The 20402-nt window shown below is 37.2% G+C and overlaps 2 protein-coding genes across 5 annotated transcripts in view; one reads left to right on the plus strand and one right to left on the minus strand.

Moving 5' to 3' along the window:
* LOC132861437 (alpha-1,6-mannosylglycoprotein 6-beta-N-acetylglucosaminyltransferase B-like) overlaps positions 1-17795 on the plus strand; it is an 80417-nt gene extending 62622 nt beyond the window's left edge. For both annotated transcript variants that reach the window (XM_060892960.1, XM_060892961.1), the window contains exons 10-17: positions 4532-4665; positions 6839-6969; positions 8822-8977; positions 9297-9443; positions 10758-10874; positions 13064-13138; positions 13365-13636; positions 17597-17795. In XM_060892960.1, the coding sequence (XP_060748943.1) occupies positions 4532-4665; positions 6839-6969; positions 8822-8977; positions 9297-9443; positions 10758-10874; positions 13064-13138; positions 13365-13636; positions 17597-17795 (1231 nt within the window). The remainder of the gene's footprint in view (positions 1-4531; positions 4666-6838; positions 6970-8821; positions 8978-9296; positions 9444-10757; positions 10875-13063; positions 13139-13364; positions 13637-17596) is intronic.
* Positions 13336-20402, minus strand: part of LOC132861438 (uncharacterized) — a 64023-nt gene continuing 56956 nt past the window's right edge. For all 3 annotated transcript variants that reach the window (XR_009649938.1, XR_009649939.1, XR_009649941.1), the window contains 2 exons: positions 14661-14711; positions 13336-13605 (listed from right to left, as the gene is read on the minus strand). The gene's annotated coding sequence lies outside the window, so the exon portion shown is untranslated. The remainder of the gene's footprint in view (positions 13606-14660; positions 14712-20402) is intronic.

A 20402-nucleotide genomic window follows, 5' to 3' on the forward strand; every position in this document is an offset into this window, starting at 1 on the left:
ACGGTTAGTCTCAGTTATAACTGCGTAGTTTATTTTGATTGATTATTTAAATCATCAATTTAAAAAAAAAAAAAATCAATCAATAATATGTTTATGTTGGTCAGATCTAGGAGTAGACTTACAAATAAATAACAATAATACTGCCAGATTTTATAAATGAGAAAACTAGGGAATTGAACAAACTGACTTAAAAATGAACCAGGTAATGTTGGACTGTATGAAAGTCTAAAATACAAACACATATGTGCTTGTTAAACCTCCAAATCCACACTTCCAGGCTTCCTCCTTTGATGTTACAACAGCCTTCACTCTTCTGGAACGGCTTTACCCTAGATTACAGAGCATAACTGGTGGGATTAGAGAGCATTAGTGAGTTCAGGCGCTGATGTCAGGTGAGGAGGCCTGGGGTGCAGTCAGTATTTGAGTTCATCCCAAATGTGTTCAGTGGGGTTGAGGTCAGGTCTCGAGATCCTCCACTCTAACCTTGGCAAACCACGTGTTCATGCAGCTTACTATGTACATGGTGGAACAGATTTGGTTCCCAGGTATAAAGAGAAAGTGTAATGTGATAGAATACAAAAACATTGTAGACATATAAGGGAAGGCCCACATATAGGAATAATGCTCAGGTGTCCACAAACTTTTGGTCATAACATCAGAACTGCTTTTTACTATTAGCCTTCACTAATACAGTATAATATTTCAGATATCAAGACTTTCTGGGATGCCATCTGTTAAAAAAAAAGACAACAAATTATGTTAAATGGAAAAAATTGACCTCTTTTTTGTGACAGGTAAAGGTATAAAGAATATAGGCTTGTTTCATCATGCAGTCATAAGATGAATCAGAAACTGCTCGGCACGACACCTCGTCACACGTTACCGAGACACTGAGCCGTTTCCTCACTTAAATCTGCTCTAAAGAGTAAGCTCAGTATGCTGAGAAATGATGACAGCAAGACACTTACTCAACGACGTAAAGCCCTTAAAGCAGCCCTGAGTAATGGAATCTTAAACGGTGTTTCATACATTAGGAATAATATTTGTGCAACTCGTGCCAAATCTGCTTCATACATAAGCGATTGCAGTTCCTGGTATAGCTCTGTTAGTGTCTGTCTTGTAGATAATGGAATTGCAAGAGAAAAAAAAAACAATCTTAATAAAATGTCTTTAGGAGATAAAGTGGAGGAAAAGACCCTGATTTGTTATGTGTATTAAATCTATTTAGTCTTTAGATTCAGGGCTAATTTTTGTTTTATTGTGACTCATGTCTCCATTTTAGTTTGTTTTGAGCTACATATTTAATTTCATTCTTAATGCTCTGGTGCATGGAGCCTGGGCTATGCCTTGACTAAATTTTAATTAAAAAGGATAATAACAATGAATGCAAGCAAACGGCTCTAACCCTGGAAAATGTTAAAAGTTTTTATTACAACTTTAGGGCCTAGGGATAAAGCTACATAAGGACGTATTGTTAATGTGTGTTAGAAATAAGTGTTAGAACTTATAATGACTGCTAACAGTGCTTTTAAACATATTTATTTATAAACCCTAACAATGTCTAATATAAGGTAAAATAATACATTCCAAACAATAATAACCGTAGAAGTTGTTAAATATATTAAGAGAAAGATAGTAAACTGAAGTATTAAGTAGCTCCTTGTCGTCTAATTGGGTCAGAATTAAATCCTTCCACTTTTAAAAATACATTTTTTGCTAGTCTGACTATTCTCTTCTGTCCTCATTCATTATCAAGGTCACATGAGATCACATTTTTCCCCATTCTAATGTTTGATGTGAACATTATCAGAAGCTCTTGATGCGTATCTGCATGATCTGATGCTTCGTGCTTCTACCACATGATTACCTGATAAGATAATTACATGAATGTGCAGCTACAGGTTCACTAGTGTGTCAAGTGAATGTATAAATACACGGTCCCACAAATAACACACTTCTAACAGTCAAAAAAAAAGGATCTTTTTTTTGACTGACTTTTAATTATGTTTAATTATGAATTATCAGCCATAACAGTAGAAGCACATGATCGTATGAATATAATGAATTAAGTAAAGTGCTTTATTTGACCTATATGAGGCATTGCAGCTGACATTTATGTCTATACATAGTCATAAATCTTTGTAAATTTAGAACCAATCATGTTAATAAATAGAGAGAAGATTCTTTTTTTATTTTACAACTCAAGCCTCTACACTGTCATTCATGTAACTTGCTAATTAATTGCATTTTGCTCTAGCGCTGGTTTCTTCAAGATGTTACTGAATGAGATTTTACCTGGGAGTCAATTTTACACACACACACACACTCACTCACACGCACACGCACACACACTCACACGCACACGCACACACACTCACACATACACACACAAACACACACACACACACTCACACAGACACACACAGACACACACGCACACGCACTCACACGCACTCACACAGGGGCACATACACGCACACGCACTCACACAGGCACACACACACACATGCACAAACACACACACACTCATACAGGCACACACACACACTCACACAGGCACACACACAAACACACACACATGCACAAACACACTCACACAGGCGCACACACACACTCACACAGGCGCACACACACACACACACACACAAATGCAATCACACAGGCACACACACATGCACAAACACACTCACACAGGTGCACACACACACACGCTTACATACACACACAGATACACACACATACACACACATGCGCATACAGTATGGCTCTTTTATGATTATGACTCATAATTATATAACAACTGAAAAAAGATGTTTGCTTTCATGATGGCATGAAATGTTACTGTGTACCAAACACTGGCTGTAGATTTACCAGTAATCTTACAGCAAAGTGCTCTAAAATTGACAGTAAAGGACTATAAAACGTATTAATAAAAAACGACACTAATATCTGTGTATTAACTCATTTGACTGATGCAGGATACAACTGAGAAATCTGGGGATTTGAGGACATGATTTTCTGATCTGAAACTCAACACCTTAACTACTGAACAATTCAGAGCAGTCGTTTAGTCGAGTTAATTGAATAGAATTGATTAAATTAATGAGTGTTAATAACTAATCGAGGAGGCTCCGTCATTAAGCCTTAGTATTATAGATCAGGAAGTTGAGCGTTCAGATCCCAGCAGCACCAAATTCCATGGATGGATCATAACCATGACCTTTCACGTGTATTCAGGAACTGTACTGAATTATGTTCTTTTTAATACTACATAACATACTGCAGTACGTCACTGTAAATATGTGTTACAGTTGTTTACTGGAAGATTTATAGCCTTTTTCTTGATTACTTGATTACTGCAAAATGCACGTTTCTTTCTTTATTTTTGCTTTTTACAGTAATATTCTCTTTAAATCAGCACTGCATCCATTTAGATCAACTAATCTATCTTTAATGCTTTGACTCTTTTGCCACATGGGAAGCAGACAGCTCATAATAGAATCATTAGACTTTCCAGAGTCTTTAAACACTTTATTTTCAGCATCTTTAATGTAGATCATAAGGCTCTATTTGTTCTGCAAGACTGAGCCAACTAAAATGTTGCACTAACATTGAGCATTTATGGGGGAGTGAAGAAGACTGTATCGCTGGAACATCTTATCTCTGGTGTAAAATAAGGTTGGAAGCATTTTATTTATGGTTGTCAGGACACTAATCCTGCGCTATTTAGTCTATAGTAACTGTTTGGCTGGTTCCTCAGTTTGGTTTTGCGTTCAGAATAACGGTACAAATTGCTGCAATTTCTGGACTTACAATGACTTTATTTACCTTTAAACTGATCACACTGGAAGTTCTTCAGTTCTTTAAAGTTTTCCTGCTGTCTCAATATATCGGTACTGGGACTACATAACCAAACCGACACTGCATCCTTAGGCGCCAAGGTGTCTTCAGTGTGGTGTAGACGTGGAGAGACAGAATGAAATCACGTGAGATTAGCTTTTATTCGCTTTTATCGAGAACAGTCATAAAAATTCATAGCGGTGTTAGAGCACAGGCCGACAGCTTAAGCAAAGGCATAATTATGTTCATATTCCAGGCAATGGTGCAGATCAAAATCCAGGAAATGAAAAGAATCTGAAATACAGAAACAGAACTTTTATCTTTAATAAACAAACTGATCAGAAACTATAACAAAGAACAATCAACACACAGCATGGCAGTAAAACAATGACAGAACAGGGATAGAGACAGGACTGGAATCAAAACAGTGGAAGTATGGAAGCGGGTTTGAGCTTGAATCTACGCTGCAGGCTGGAAGGAGCAGTGTGAGTTAATGGGGAATTACACGACTCATTGTTTTGCAGGTCTAAAACAAGCAGCCTGGATGTGAGCTGTGGCTCTGATGAATATTTAGTGAATTATTAGCTATTGTGTTGTATATAAAATAAATATATCTGACTGTTCATCTCTCTCTCTTTTAGAAGTTAATAAAGTGTTTCAGCATCTATGTAAGCATCATTGTTTCTGACAGATGTCATATCCGGGTGATTGACACATTTGGCACTGAGCCAGCGTATAACCATGAGGAATATGCCACCCTGCATGGCTACAGGACCAACTGGGGCTACTGGAACCTCAACTGCAGACAATACATGACCATGTTCCGTAAGTAGGGATTTTTTTTTTTGTTTTGTTATTGTTGTTTTAGTCTTAGCAGTGTGGGAAAGCAAATTTATAATTATTAGGTGTAACTGAGGCAGGCAGTTTTATGTGTGTGTTGATTGTGTGAGTTTGTAGCTCACTGGGCGGCAGCTGCTTCTCAGGTATGCCCAAGGTGTGTACTGGCAGTTCAATGGAATACAATTATCCGAGAAGCAGAGCAGGTGTTCATGGTCACAGCTGTGCATCTGTATTTTTCTTCTGTCTTACTGCAGTCTGAGAGAGTCATTTAGTCTGTAGTTTAGTGATTTAAATATTAAATAGAAAACCAGACATCTTGGTTTGGAAGAGAAAAACGACAACAACATAGTAAGACTTGTCATTCTGTTCAGGTTTGCTCAGTTCTGCTCTCTAAATGATCCTAATGCTGCCTTTGTTCTATTTAGTCACCGTGCTGAATTTAAAGCATTATATGTTTTGTACACTGCCTCACAGTTATTCAAAAACATGACTAGAAAAGTCATTCTTTTTTATAACTAAACTGATCGCCCGTCAATATCTTGTCATCAAGCTTTTCTCAGTAAATTGTGCTCTCTTTGACTCCATATGATTTTGTTCTGCTTTTTGTCTATGGGTTAGAAGTTAGATATTTTTCATACAGGAGATTCATTATATCTCTAATGTGCGGTGCAGAGATTGAGAGGCAAGACACAATTGCATGAGATCAGCATTTATTGAGAACAGACCAAATCTCATATTATAGAATTATAGGGTCAAAGAACAGGAAGAGAGGAGTAACAAAGGCAGATCTATATTCAAGGCAGAGGTGCTAAAAGAAAAAGGAAATGACAAGAATTTGAAGCACAGCTTGGAAATGAATCGATAGAACTAACTATGAATCAAAGACAGAAGAGACATGTGTGCTTGATCCACATGGCATGCTGGAAGGCAAAGTGTGCGGTAAGTTTAAATGACATAGCACCTGCCTGAAGGCAAAGCTTATGTCATTGGTGTCCTCACTGGAGTCAGGACTCAGAGTGACATCCTTAGCAGACCAGGGAGGCAAAGGGAAAGAGCATGATGTCATCAAACCTGGCTATGAAAAGAAGACGTCTGTGAAGCCAGGTGGTAGAGAGAACATGGTGAGGAAAGTCGTCATTAGGGCAGGATGCGAGGTGACGACCTTGGTGACGCCTGGTGGAAGAGAGACAACCTCTGTGAAGCCTGGAGCAACAACATTCGTTCGGGAGTCAGAAGCTCGAGGGCCATATGAGAACGGTTTCATGAGAACGGACCGAACATTGTAGAAGTGGTCAGAAGACAGACAGACAGCATTTGTATTCCAGGCACAGGAGCCAATCAAAATCCAGGAAATGAAACAAATAAAAAAAAGGGAAATGGAACCAGAAATGCAGGAAAAATTCTGAATTTAATCAACAGTAAAGTACTATAAGATCTTGTAAAGTGACTAGAAACAGAAGGGTTTAAATACTGTATATAAACTGATCTGCTACAAAGCAACTGCTACAAAACAGGAGAGAACAATCAACACACATCAGAATGTTAAACCAAAGGCAGAGAAAGAGACAGAGAGAGGACTAGAATCTAAACAAAGTATACAGAAGTGTGTTTGCACTTGAATTCACAATGCAGTCTGGAAGGCACAACGTATCATAAGGCGATTTACGTGACTCTGTAATAAACAAGCTGCAGGGTTGTGCGTTGTGACTCAGATATAGTTTATTAACAGGTACAATTGTATCTATTGTGTGGTAAATGTATAGTTTATTATTTTTTGCTGTTTATTCTCTCTCTCTCTCTCTCTCTCTCGTGCTCTCTCTCTCACTCGCTCTCTTCTCTCTCTATCCCTCTCTCTCTCTCAATAAGAAAAAAAAAATCAGCTTATGTTACAGAGAAAGCATGAAGTTCTTTGCCTTAAAGACTTTCCCATGGTGCAATATAACCTACAGTGGAGTCACTTTTCATATATATTAAAGAAATGTCTCCTAACAGAAAGCTTTACCATTTTAATCAGCAATTCTACAGTAGGTCTGTGCAATATGACTTGTTCTTTATTGATCTTTAAAATTTCAAATTTATAATTGATTTAAAAGTACAAATCTTTTTTTATATAAAGCCAAAACCTGGCAACTCAGTACAAATTGTTTCCCCATTGTAGCACATACTCCTGACAACTCCTTCATGGGCTTTGTTGCTGAAGAACTAAACCAAACAGAGCGGCTGAACATTCAGAGAGAGAAAGTCAACAATATGGCAGTGATCTATGGCAAAGAGGCCAGCATGTGGAAGGTAACACACACACACACACACACATACACACACAGTGCAACAGCAAGCTTTCCTCATGAATATTTTACCACTGTGAAAAATTCAGGGGCACTGGATTTATGATTATCTTCCTTTTCATTTCTCACGGACACTCATTTTAAGACACTGCTTGGTGCTTTATACGTCGCGAAGGCCCTGCGGGTGGCACCTCGGTCATGTAAAGCTTCATGACTGATAGGAAGATAACGATCACTTTTAACCCTGATTGATAGAGCTACAGAGACACAGGCATCCTCTTGAGTCGCATCTGTTTATGGCTGTTATAAATCTGGAGACGATGGCTGTCGTGGTAATACAGTAACTCTCTGATGAGTTGTCAAACGCTTTCACCTGGTAAGTGGTGCCGGATTTAGCTTCTAATGTGGTACTCATCCCTGAGGACTTGAGGTTGTGTATCATTTTATGGCCACAGTAGACTCAGCACTTCTAATGGTGCACTCTGAGATAGATTGCCTATCATAGTCTGTTAGGCACAATGACAGCGTTGTGCCGCAGTGGCATTTTAGACAGCATACAGTTAGCACTGTGACACTAATCAAGTTGTGATGAAGAGCAAAGCTTGCAAGGAAGAGAGAGACACATTGAGACAGAAGGAGAATTAAACATTATGCAAACATCAGTGGAGGAAGTTGCTTCCTTCTGTTCCTAGCAAAACTGACAAGCAGCCCACTTTAATCTTTTAGAACACATGCTTCGGCTGTCACAAATCTAGAGATGAGCCACTGATTTTTTTCTGACAGCGTTCAAACACAAATGATTGCTTCTTCATCTCATACCATATTTACAGTCAAATGCCCTCACGAGAACAATGCCCCGTAGTCCATTCTGTCACCTAATGCATTCATACAGTATAGCTGTCACTTAATATGATGGCATCACAACTAATATCTTATTATTTCTGTTTTTTTTTCTGTCCATCTGCTCTTTCCATTATCTACAGCTTGAGGTAAGTGAGAGATTTAATAGATTGTTAGATGATTTTGCATTTAATGGCCTGATGTGCATAAACACAGCTAGAAGTAAAGAAAGGAAGTGGGAGGAGTTGTGTATCGAATAACAGATGCACAAGACCCTACAGCTGCTGCAATATTATATTATTGTAATAAAATTTGTTAACTCTTTACTTGCATCATGACAAGAGAACCGTGTGAAAGCATGTAATGCCTTGAATGTCATACTGTATGCTATTGTCATAAGTTGTCATAACCAAAAGATGTCCATAGTCCAACAGCGTTACATCATAATATTTGGAATCTTTTGTTCTATTCTGTATATAAGTTGACAACAATGACATAACATTTTATGCCACACCATTATAAAATATATCACATTTATAATAAACCATTTTTTTTGGACTGTTGGGACACAATTATGTGCCCTACGCCTAATGAACTGACAGAAATGTAATAAACGAGAAGTAAAGTTCTGTTATTTGAAAATATCATTCTGCTGCACTGCTCACACTCAGTTATTTAAAGGGAATTCTATACAATGCCCCAATTTTAGACCTTGCTTTTTATATGTGTGCCAAGGTCACAAAATTCATTAATTTATTACAAAGTATTACTTAATACCCAAATACTAAGCAATCTATATACAGTATGGTACACTATATAATTAAAACTATGTTGAGGCAACTTGAACAATCATACCAATATGTACTACTTAATCTAATAAAGCTACAAGAGCATTAGAGAGGTCAGGCGTCGTGGTCTGGGGTTCATTTGGCATTCCAGTTCATTACAAAGGTGTTCAGTGGGGTTGAAGTCAGGGATTTAACAGCTGTATTTGTACCCTGCCCTCTCTCCTGCAGGGAAAAGACAAGTTTCTCACCATTCTCCACCGCTACATGGACATTCATGGGACAGTTTATTATGAATCCCAGCGGCCTCCAGAAATCCCTGCCTTTGTCCGAAATCATGGCTTGTTGCCTCAACAAGAGCTTCAGCAGCTTCTTAGGAAGGCCAAGGTATTTTCATTGTGCTTCTGAGTTTTAACTTATATATTGACTGTCTAACATTAATTCGAATTTAATTTGAATGTAAAATAAGGGTCAGAGGCCCTATTAATAAGATTCAAAGTATATATCAGAGGTCAGATCATAGCCAAATACAGCTAACATACAGCAAGTAATTCTATAATAAAGGGTTAAAAAGTAAAGAACAAATATAGAAACTCATGAAAAATGAAAGAAAAATAGCTTAGATACATTAATGAATGTGTTCAGTTGAATATAAATACACAAACTTGGGTTACTCTAATTCATTTCTATTTTCCTGTTTTTAAAGCTTTTTGTAGGGTTTGGCTTTCCTTATGAAGGTCCTGCCCCTTTGGAGGCCATAGCCAATGGCTGCATTTTCCTTCAGCCCAAATTTAATCCGTCTCGTAGCTCTCTCAATAACGAGTTCTTCAGAGGAAAGCCCATGTCCAGAGAGGTGAGTCCTAACTGTTCAGCAAATAAGATTCAACAGAACTTGAACCTAAAAATTTAAATGAAATTTGATGCTATTAAGAATTTCTTTATATTGGCTGTAAATGCATCTCAATCTCAACTTTTTAAATATTGAGGTACTTTGAAAGAACAAATTAGTCTGGATGTAATCCAATCCAACCTCTGAGGTCAAAAGTTTATTGTACATTGCTTAAAGAAAATGCTGTGTATCTGAAAAGGCAACTACGTTCCTTAGTTCTTGTTCTCCCATTCATTATCATTCTCTCATCAGTCTCTTTCTCTTTCTTTCTCTTGCCAGCTTGGTATTTTACTGAGAAAGCAGTGAGCGTAAGCACTTTTGTCCTGAAGACTTTCCTGTGCTGATAAAACTAGCAAAACATTTTGCCATTACAAGCACTGAGATGCCTTGATAATTGTGAAATAAATGTCTCCTGAAACTAAAAAACATCACCACATCAATGATTTTAAGAATTACTTTGTTAAACAAGAGATTTTTAAAAGGCAATTATCATTAATCTTAATCTGCTGCACAGGATCCTGTGTATGAGCTGTTGCTATAGAAACTATAATGTATACCAATGAGCAGCATTAACATTAACCTGACAATTACATTTATATTTTTTTTTAATTTTGGAATAAAGATAAAATACAGCTCTTTTTGCATTTAAAACATTTGACACATGCCTTTACCAAAAACAATTTACAGAAATGAAAGGATGTTATGTTTATCTCATTTTCACTACACTTTAGCAGTTAAGGCTTATTTAAGGTCCAACCGTGGTAGCTTGATAGTGCAAGAATTTGAAGTGACAACTAATACTTTCTTAGTGAGTAACTAATGCTTTAATGTAGAGTATTCCTCTTACACTTTCCCGGGATAACACCAAATGCGTGAGATGTGAATGCCACTTCAAACACTAACCACTGCAGAGGTTATACAATCATGACATCTTCCAATATTATGATTTTACATAAAGATTATTGATTATAGACATCAAGTGTGGCTTTATTCACACACATAAGTGAAAAAAATAAGAAAAAAGACTAGGTTGGTGCATCAAATGTCAATAGTGTTGTTGTTACTCATTGTCGTTGAGATTAGGAATATTAAGCTCATCATAACATGTGGTCTTCAGTGACATTGGAAGTGTCATTACAGTCTCAAAAGTAGTAAATCCTAACAAATTTTTATTTTTGTTCCACTAACAGGTCATACTCCCATACCCAGAGAAACCCATAATGTATATGTATATACTGTAGTAATAATCCTATGTGGTTTTGGTTTGTTTTGAATCAGGTGTCCTCTCAACACCCCTACTCTGAGCAGTACATTGGCAGACCGCACGTCATCACCGTGGACTATAACAACTCGGAGGAAATAGAGTCGGCCATTAAGGCAATCTTGAAAGCTAAGGTGAGTGTATATTCACTTAAAAGATGAAAAACGTCTTCAATCAGTGTTTTAGTTGTCCCTCTAGGGTTATGTGAATTTGCGTTCACAGAAATAAACACAAAATCAAGCAACTGCCACAGTAATTTGCGGAGCTTGCAATTTTTTCAAAATTACAGCAAATTTTCTGAAGATTGAGACCAAGCCCTCTTCAATTCGCATGTTTTAATCATGGATACAGCTATCATAGGAAGTAATTACATGTACCTTCACTGGTAGTAGTTTAAACAAGGAATCCTGTGTTTACAGAATCCAAAATCTGTGGAAAAAAATACCAGCTGTATATTTTTACTTTTACAGCTAAAAATTTCATGAATATTGATTGTAAATATATATTTTTATATGAATTTACAATCATTTTTTAACTTTACACACTAAACAGGACAACTATGAATTCCTATTATTTTATATGAATTTCACTTTCTATGAATTTCAATTTCTATAAGATTATAACCTTCTATAAAAACAATATATATTATCTATCCTACACACAATTGGGAGCTTTATTCTACATATTTTAGTACAATTTACACCTGTCCAGTTTCATCTGAAATGCGTCCTCCTGAAGTGATTTGAACGATCAGATTTATATCCATCTCATATCCTTTATGATCGGATAGCTATCTGATCACAGAAAACGCATGAAGTGACCAGGTGTAAAATGCCCCTTTGTTGAATATGGCAATAAACCCTGAGAAATTGTGGTTAACATTTGTGGGTTTCTTGTTTAATGATATATATTTTTAATATATTCTTATTTTGATAATCAAGAAACAGAACAAGTTAACAATTTATCTTAGGGACCATGCAGTAACACTTGTACTTATATAGGGGGAAGTGATAGCTTAGTGGTTAAGGTGTTTGACTACTGATGGGAAGGTTGCGAGTTTGAACCCCAGGTCTGCCCTACAGTAGCTGTCACTCCTGGGCCCCTGAGCAAAGCCTTTAACCCTCACTTGCTCAGCTGTATAATTGAGATACATGTAAGTTGCTCTGGATAATGTCAAATGCCATATACTTCAAATCTAAGCATAAAGATGAAAGTCAAAAAGAAAGTGTTGTTATCTTTTTACTGAGTAACTCGATGAATGAAGAATAGTGCTGGTGATCTATATTTAATTTAACTGAAATGTCAAGAGGACTCATTTTAATCCAATGGAATAAGAGTTGGAGATGATTTTATGACCACTAAATATTGGAATTACTGTACAATGACCCTGTGGTTAAACTGTTTATTAACAACAATATCAGAGCAACTGGGATCATAACTATTGGTGTACTCTGCCTTTGGCAGATCCAGTGAGACACAATTTTGGCTCACTAGGGGCTGTTTTGAATCTCAGCTTTGGGACACTGCACTATTAAGAGTAAATATTGGTTTACTCAGCTTGAATTATGGGTTCCTCTGAGTTCACATGGCTTCTGACCAATGCTGATACGAGTTGACCATGTTCCATATATTGTCCTGCTGGAGAAATGCCAGTTGCATTAAATCACTCCTAGAATGCTTGATCTATCTCCCCCACAAGCAGCAGATACAATCGATCGATCCTCTCTTCTGTGCATAACTTCAGTGAACTTCCCAAGTGTGTGTATCGTGTGTGCAGGAAAATGGTCTACAATGGTTGAGCAGAACATAAAGAACATTTCAGAGACTTCATTCTGGTTGGCACACATCTCATGAGACGATGGAAATACTTTAGTTAGCTTTAACGTACAAATAAATATAAAAATAAGGACAAATGTAGGGTTAAGTCTTTACATAAAATATTTTACATAAATCAGTTGTTGCGCTGTGGTGATCCCCAGCCTGCATTGACCTCTAATTAACTTATAAATATTTAAAAAAAATTAAAAGAATATATTTTACACAGTTGTATGTTGGTAGATTAATATATTAGTTAATCTGTATGTACCAGATTAACAACCAAAGTTAGAGGAGCTGAGAGGAGGTTACTTTCACTTCCATTTCTATTTCTAGTAAATCTGAGACATTACAAATGACAATGAAGATAATTTGGTGAAACATTGTATGAGGTTTGCATTGATGGTTACAAATAACTGAAGTTTCTAAGTAACTTTAGAGGCACAGTTTGTTGATTTAAGGAGATGGATTACAATATTGTTGTTCGGGTCTCTGTATTTATACACAGGTAGAGCCCTTCTTGCCTTATGAATACACCTCTGAAGGAATGCTAGAGAGACTGAATGCATACATCCAACATCAGGTATGCTTTCTGTTTATGCACACACACACACACACACACACACACACACACACACACACACACACACACACACACACAGTATTGTCTATGAATACTTCAATCATAGCTGATCAGATCTGAAATGATAATAAGACACATACACAGATGATATAATCTGTTCAGCATAAACTGATTAATTACAATGGTTTATTTTGTGATGTTATTTTTGTTTTTTACACATTCAAAGGACTTTTGTCGCATCACTATCCCCTTTCCATCAGCCAATGAGTCCAAACTGTGGCCAGGGAATCCACCGAACCCTTTTGTCCTCATGCCCAACTCCACAAGTGTTGTATGGGCCTCAAACATCAGTGCTCCAGCATCTTGGCCACCTCTCAGTGCCCTGAGGTTGCTTCTTAGTCCTGAGGCCTCTTCGTGTGTGAAGACATGCCAGGATGCTGGCCTCATCTGTGAGCCTGCCTTCTTTCCTTTCATTAACAACATGGAGGCATTCAATGGGTGAGGATTTTAAAGGTGTTAAAAATGTTGCATTCAAAACAAGTTGTTAAATGATACAAATGTCATAATGAAATTATGACAGCAGAGACAGCATCAATACTCTTGTTCATTTCATCCAATACTGTGTACAACACCACACTGCACCTAATTATTTTATTAATTATTTATACTTTTTCCTCCTATCGTCTCAGGGAGGTTGATATTTGTCACCATCACCTCTCTCATTAGGGATACATTTATATTCGGCATTTAAATATTTCAAATATTTAAGAAATTGTTAAAATTCCTGTACAACTAATGTTGAATTGAATTATGTATAGTATGTAAATTGGGTGGTAGTCTAGTGCAGTAGGTACTGTAGTGTTGGTGCCAGTTTGACCTTAAACAAGTCAGTCATGATGAAAACAAAAAATGAACAAATTTTCATAATCATGAAAGATAAATCTAGCTTAGTCAGACTACCTTTGAAAATTACAGGCAAACTGGAAGACCATCTTTCCCACCTGACAAGTTATTTTCCAACCTCTATAATACTAAACTAAACTGGAGAGCAATAAGTTCCCTTACTGCTTTTTCCTCAAAAAAAAAAAATCACTTTTCTATGAGAAACTGCTTTGAGCTACAAATACTTTGGCAAGAATCAGTTGGCAAGTATGGTATCAAATCATCAGCTGGCAGGTATGCTCTTCCAGCTTGTCTAGCTCAGCCTGACTTTTTATTGGTCATCAGATACTGTGGTAAGTGGCACAGGGGCTACATCTCAGACCTCAAAATGCCTCTTTTCCACCAGAAAGAACTGGGTGCTGGCTCAGAGCTAGTGCTGGTGCTGGTTCAAAGTTGGTTCCACTGGCGAGCCTTCTAAGAACCAGTTTGCCTTTCCATGGGCTAGAGAGCCATCACAGAGTCGAGTCACTGTATACATCTCATCTTTCCCAGCAACGTTAGCGTAGCAGCGGCAAACACAAACACATCAACAATGTTGGATGTTGCTTTACTGTTAATACTCATGGCTTTGCGAACCTACATTGGCATCCAAATGCGGCGAATCCAACGTGTACGTGCAGCTCCATGTAATCTGTAAAAATGGAGGTCAAGAAAGTACATAACATTATTTTATTATTAACACAGAAATACAGTTAGCCTTAGCATGTTGCTACCTACTATCATGTGTGCTGTTAATTGATTATATTGCGGTAAAGTAAAAGTGTATTAACATTAGTATACTTATGGTACATTATCAAATGCGCTACCAGTAGCCCCGCCCACAGCCCCGCCCACAGCCCCTGGCGTAAGCAGTTCTTAAGTCTAGACCAGCACCGTTTTGGTGCTACTTAAGAACCACTTTTCCTGCTTTGGGTGTTTCGAAAAAGAAAGAACTGGTTTCAAATTAGGCTCTGGCTCTGAACCAGCACTCAAACTGCCTTGGTGGAAAAGGGCATGAAAGCTTCCACCTAGAAATATTCTTGGATAACTTAAGGGGTTAAGGGGTGTATCACTCTCAGAAGTGTTCTAGCCTGGAGGTGGTACAGCAGAAAAAATAGATGGGAGTACACCTGAACCAAAACTGGACTAGGTAGGCAACTCTAAAGCTATATAGAAGGTCGACGTAGAATCAGCAGTGGTATGCTTGGGTAGAAAGGTTATATCAGAAGAAATATAAAGGGATCAGCAAACAAAAGTAGGAGCCAAGATTAGTATGCAGACAGACATGGAGAAAGAAGTGTCTCAGCTCAGTCTGGTGCATATATATATGTGTGCATGTGTGTGTATGAGAGTGAGAGTGAGAGAGAGAGAGAGAGAGAGAGAGAGAGAGAGAGAGAGAGAGAGAGAGAGAATTATCTTAAACTGATGATTGTGAGCCATTAAATTGCTGTTCCAGCCGAGCCATTGCGTTTTTTTGGATTGATTTCCTATGCTTAAATGCAACACTAATTTGGCCATCTCATGCCAATCAGTCATATTTAATGGGAGATACTGACTTAGTGTCCATTAAACACAGAGAGACAGTGTCAGTCTGCACGAACACACGTGTAGGTGGGCTTTTCTTTATTTCAAAAGTGGGCAAAGGCAAAATGGGTCTAAAAATAGACTTAAGGTCAAACTGTGGCAGATCACAGGCTAGGTTAGGAACAAAATAAAAAAAACAAGGCAAAGCCACAGGCAGGTCAAGAACAGGCTGAGGTCTACAAACAGGGTTATCAAAACAGAATGAGAAGCTAGACTCAAACAAACAGAACATATACCTTGCAAGGAAAACAATACACACAAGGGTTTAAATACACACGTCAGTCAAGAATGAAACAGAAACCAAAAAGCTTAACTACACACAAGGGAGAAAGGCAATGACAAGACAGGGGCGGTGACAGGACATGAAACAATTTTAAACTGAAAAATGTGGACCTATATATTTTTGTCTTAAATTGTTATACTTTGGGCAAAACTGCATCAGAGCCTGTCTGGTAGATATTTGTCAAAAATGCTTAGCATTTGTCAGTAGTCTATGAGCTTGTAAGTAACAATGATATCTTCTAATTGAAATAATTATATTATGCTTGATCGATTCATTAATTTTTTCCTGGTGGGGTTTACATTGTCTTAGAAGGTCAGTCCTTGGGTACATAATCCAGCTCCTATTCAAGTATCCCCAAGGATATACTCTCTAGTAGTCATTAGTCTGTCCTAGGGTCTCTATCCAGCTGATTGTGTCTGATTCAGCCAAACAGGGAGCACCACCTCAGCAGGTACTTTTTGATTGGAAAGGACAGCAGTTCTTCTCCAATACTCTCCCAGATTGTCTTATTATGGAGAGTAAGCCCAACAATCCTGTATAGAAACCTAATTTCCAATGCATTTATTTTAAATCTTATTCTTTTGGATACTTCCTACATTTCCAAACATACGTGAGGATAGGGAGGTAAAATCGATCACTAAAATGAAAGCTTCCAATTGAGCTCCTGCTTTACCGTCACCGACTATTACACAATCTGTGACCCTGCTGACCCAATGTGTTTGTCAATCTCATACTCCTTTTTTCCATCACTTACAAACAATATCCCAAGGTAAAGGTCTAAAGTCCTCCACCAGAGACATGCTCTCTCTATTCTCGAAGAGGACATAATTTTTATCCCACTTTTCAAAAGTGAAACACTGAAGTGAGTGTTGGTAATCCCTGCAAGTAACAGGCATGTTACCTTAAGCACCCCAGACAGGGCATCTTTCTTGAGAACCACAGACAGGAGTGTAGGAGATAATTCCTTGGTTGAGTCTTAAATGCATCATAAACAGTTTTGAATGAACTTGTGTCTGTGTCTTGCTTATGGACATTGTAATCAATTATACATTTGATATTGTATATTATATAACAGCCAATTACAGTAGTCTATAATGATACCATAATATACAATGCCTGTATATTTAAACCCTTTCTCTACACAGACTGAGTAAAAAATTAGGAAAACCTGTACGCCTAAACATTCATTAATCGTCTAATCAGCCAATCACGTGGCAGCAGATCAGTACATAATATCATTCAAATGGGCCAGCAGTTTTAGGTAATGCTCAGCCATAGAAGTGGGGAAAAATTGTGATCTCAGTGCTTTTAAACGTTGCATGATTGTTGATGCCAGAAGGGAATGTAGAGTGTACAGTTTACACAGAATGGTGCAATAAATAAAAAACACCCAGTGAGCAGCAGTTCTACAGCTGGGAATGAATTGTATAGAGACGTCAACAGAGAATGGCCAGACTGGTTCGAGCTTACAGACAAGTTACAGTAACTCTGATAATCAACCTGTACATACAGTACTGTGATAAACAGAAAAGCATCCCATAATTCACATCACATCAGGTTCTACTTCTATCAGCTAAGAACAGAAGATAAGGCAGAGGCTCACCAAACCTGGAGAGCTGAAGACTAGAAAAACTTCCAAATTAAATATACTTTTTTTCTCTTTCATGTAGGATTGATGTTCAGTGTGAGGCTTTGGAAATGGAGATGAACCACTTATTTCCAGCTGTGGCTATCAAGGGGAGAGAGTGTTTCCTGCAAAAGGAAGTCCTTCTGTTCAGCTGTGCTGGGATCAGTACCAAACACAGACGCCTTTGTCCCTGCAGAGACTTTCTCCAGGGTCAGGTGGCTCTGTGCAAGGATTGTCTCTGAGCTTTATGGTACACTGAGACCAGATCCTGGGCTGGATGAGGTGCAAGAAACATAAAGGCTTGATGATCTAATCTGCTCCAATACAATGGATTCCCCATGAAATGAGAGCTATAAGAAGCATATCAGAGCTGAGACTGCACGAAACCAACATAATCAGCTGCTTGAGTCAGCTTTAGGATCTGGTTGCAAGACTGTAATTTTTCTTTTTTTTTAAATGTAGATGGCAAAAATGGCTATTTTTCCACAATTATTGTTTGAATAATGTTATATCTAAATGCAAAGTATTGAAACAACTGATAATGCTGTTTATAATAAACAAATGTGGTAAAAGTGTGCTGTTCACTGTTCTGTGGTATCCTAGCAAAATGACTTTTAAAGTGTTTTTTTTTTCCCCTCAAGATTTTATCAGTTATGTAATCAGAAACCCGAACACAGACTAAACACAGTGAGTCTTTATTTATCAGTATATCCATATAAGTTGTGTGTAAACGTTTGGATAAGACAAACTGAAAATTAAAATTTTCACTGGATTTACAAATGTTATGGAAATGCTAATTTCTTTATAATCACATGCGTATGTTGTTGAATGATGGTCACACATAATTACTAGGCATACTGTATGCATGGCACAACTAAACACACAAAACTCCATAAAAGGCAAAGCTCACACTGCTGTATACACTGACTATACAAGACTTTCATGTCTCTACTAATACAAACATACATATATCATATAAACGCTATAACAGCACTGAAAAGATAAAGACAAATTACAGAAAAGATGGCTTAGCTGTGAATTAAGTGAGGTGGAAAGAAAACGGTGCGATTTGAAAATGGAGTAGAACAAAGGTCTACACTGTACCAAGATGATTATGCTCACCAAGCGCATCACACAGGAAAGCTCTTTTTAAATTGCTTCAAGTGTCTCGGCTGACGTGCTGAACTGTTGCACAGCATGAAAAGAAGTTGCTGTGGCAAATGAAACCGATTTCATAAGGTGTTTGTCTATCTTACCGGTCTTTAAACCTTCTTTCCCTCTTGAGCACAGTGAGTGAGCTATCCCTAAAGTCAGCTGCAACATATGGCTTATGGCTATGTGCAGACAGACCATTCCATGATCCTTTTATATGGCAGCATTTCTTTTAGTTTTTCTATTATTTCTATTATTTTTTAAAAATCTTTAAATAATGGCTATTATACAAAATGAATGGTTTTCACAAAGTTTGAGGAGATTTTTTTAGCTTTACTCATGGGTGTTTGATGGACGTGAATAGAAAAGTTGCTTCGACTGAATGCGTGTCATGTAAAATGTCTTAGAAAAGTTGCTTCGACTGAATGCGTGTCATGTAAAATGTCTTAGAAAAGTTGCTTCGACTGAATGCGTGTCATGTAAAATGTCTTTAAAAATTTCAAGCTTCTCTGAATATCATGGAGTTTGCATGATTTTGTGCTCATTTCTATGATGGCATAATCTAGTGATCTAGCATGAAGATCTATTTCTAATAGAGACTATTTTCTACCATTCAGCCTGGTTATGGGAAGTCTGCTAAAAGATGTAAATAAATAATCTATTTTAAATGGACAATCTAATCCATATATAAGTTGAGTAATCAATGTAAAATATACGATTTGAGACTGATCAAATGATCCCTACATTAGTCCTTTTATGATATATTTACATACATTCAGGAGCCCTAGTAGGATTTTTTGAATAAAAATCCCAAATTATTTGTGTAAAAATAATTATTTTTTTTTACCATTTTTTACATCCATCTTGATAAATGAGGCCCAGCATGAGTAAAATGTGGATGACTCAATCTAGACTCTAGACAACATTTCTAAAGATGCAACATGAAAACAAATGCAATACAATTCAAATGTCTCCATAATTTGATTAATTAATTAATTTATTTTGTGTGTAAGGCAGCATTGTAAGAACTGTACACTTTATGTAAGACAAGTGCTCATAGGGCTACATGCAACATAAGCCCTTTATGGCACTTAGGGCTACATGCAACATAAGCCCTTTATGGCACTGAGATCAAATTTCATATGTCCATACAGTATATAACCATAAAGGCTAATTTGATTAGGCATTGGCCGTCATACGGAATATAAACCTTGATGTAGAGTTGACATAACAATCAAATCAAGTTACACAATTGTATACATATAAGGTGGTGTTGACATTTTCTGTTGTTGAAATAGCAGTTCTGTGTTAACAAAAACAGAATAGAAAGAAAATAATAATAACTGAAATAACACATATTGTCGGGTTGGACAACATACAAACCAGTGCAAATCTCAAAGAAGTTGAACTTTCAGTAACATCACACAGACGTGAATGATGAAGTGAGACTTTAAATCGAACAGCCCAAATTATATAAAGGTTATGCACTAATCTGAAGAAAAGTGTATTTGATTAGTTCACTGACTGTAAGCAGAAACTTGTGGCTTGTGAGTTGATCACTGTGGACTTTTAGCTGATGTGGAAGTTGACTGGTAGATTGAGGTAATTTGAAAAAAGAGCTGGCAATTTAAACTGTATCAAAAACTCAAGTTGTTCCACATGGCTATAATGGTTAGTTTGCGAAAAGTGCTCTCTAA

This window comes from Tachysurus vachellii, chromosome 18 (genome assembly GCF_030014155.1).
Source record: "Tachysurus vachellii isolate PV-2020 chromosome 18, HZAU_Pvac_v1, whole genome shotgun sequence".
In the NCBI taxonomy this organism is placed as follows: domain Eukaryota; kingdom Metazoa; phylum Chordata; class Actinopteri; order Siluriformes; family Bagridae; genus Tachysurus; species Tachysurus vachellii.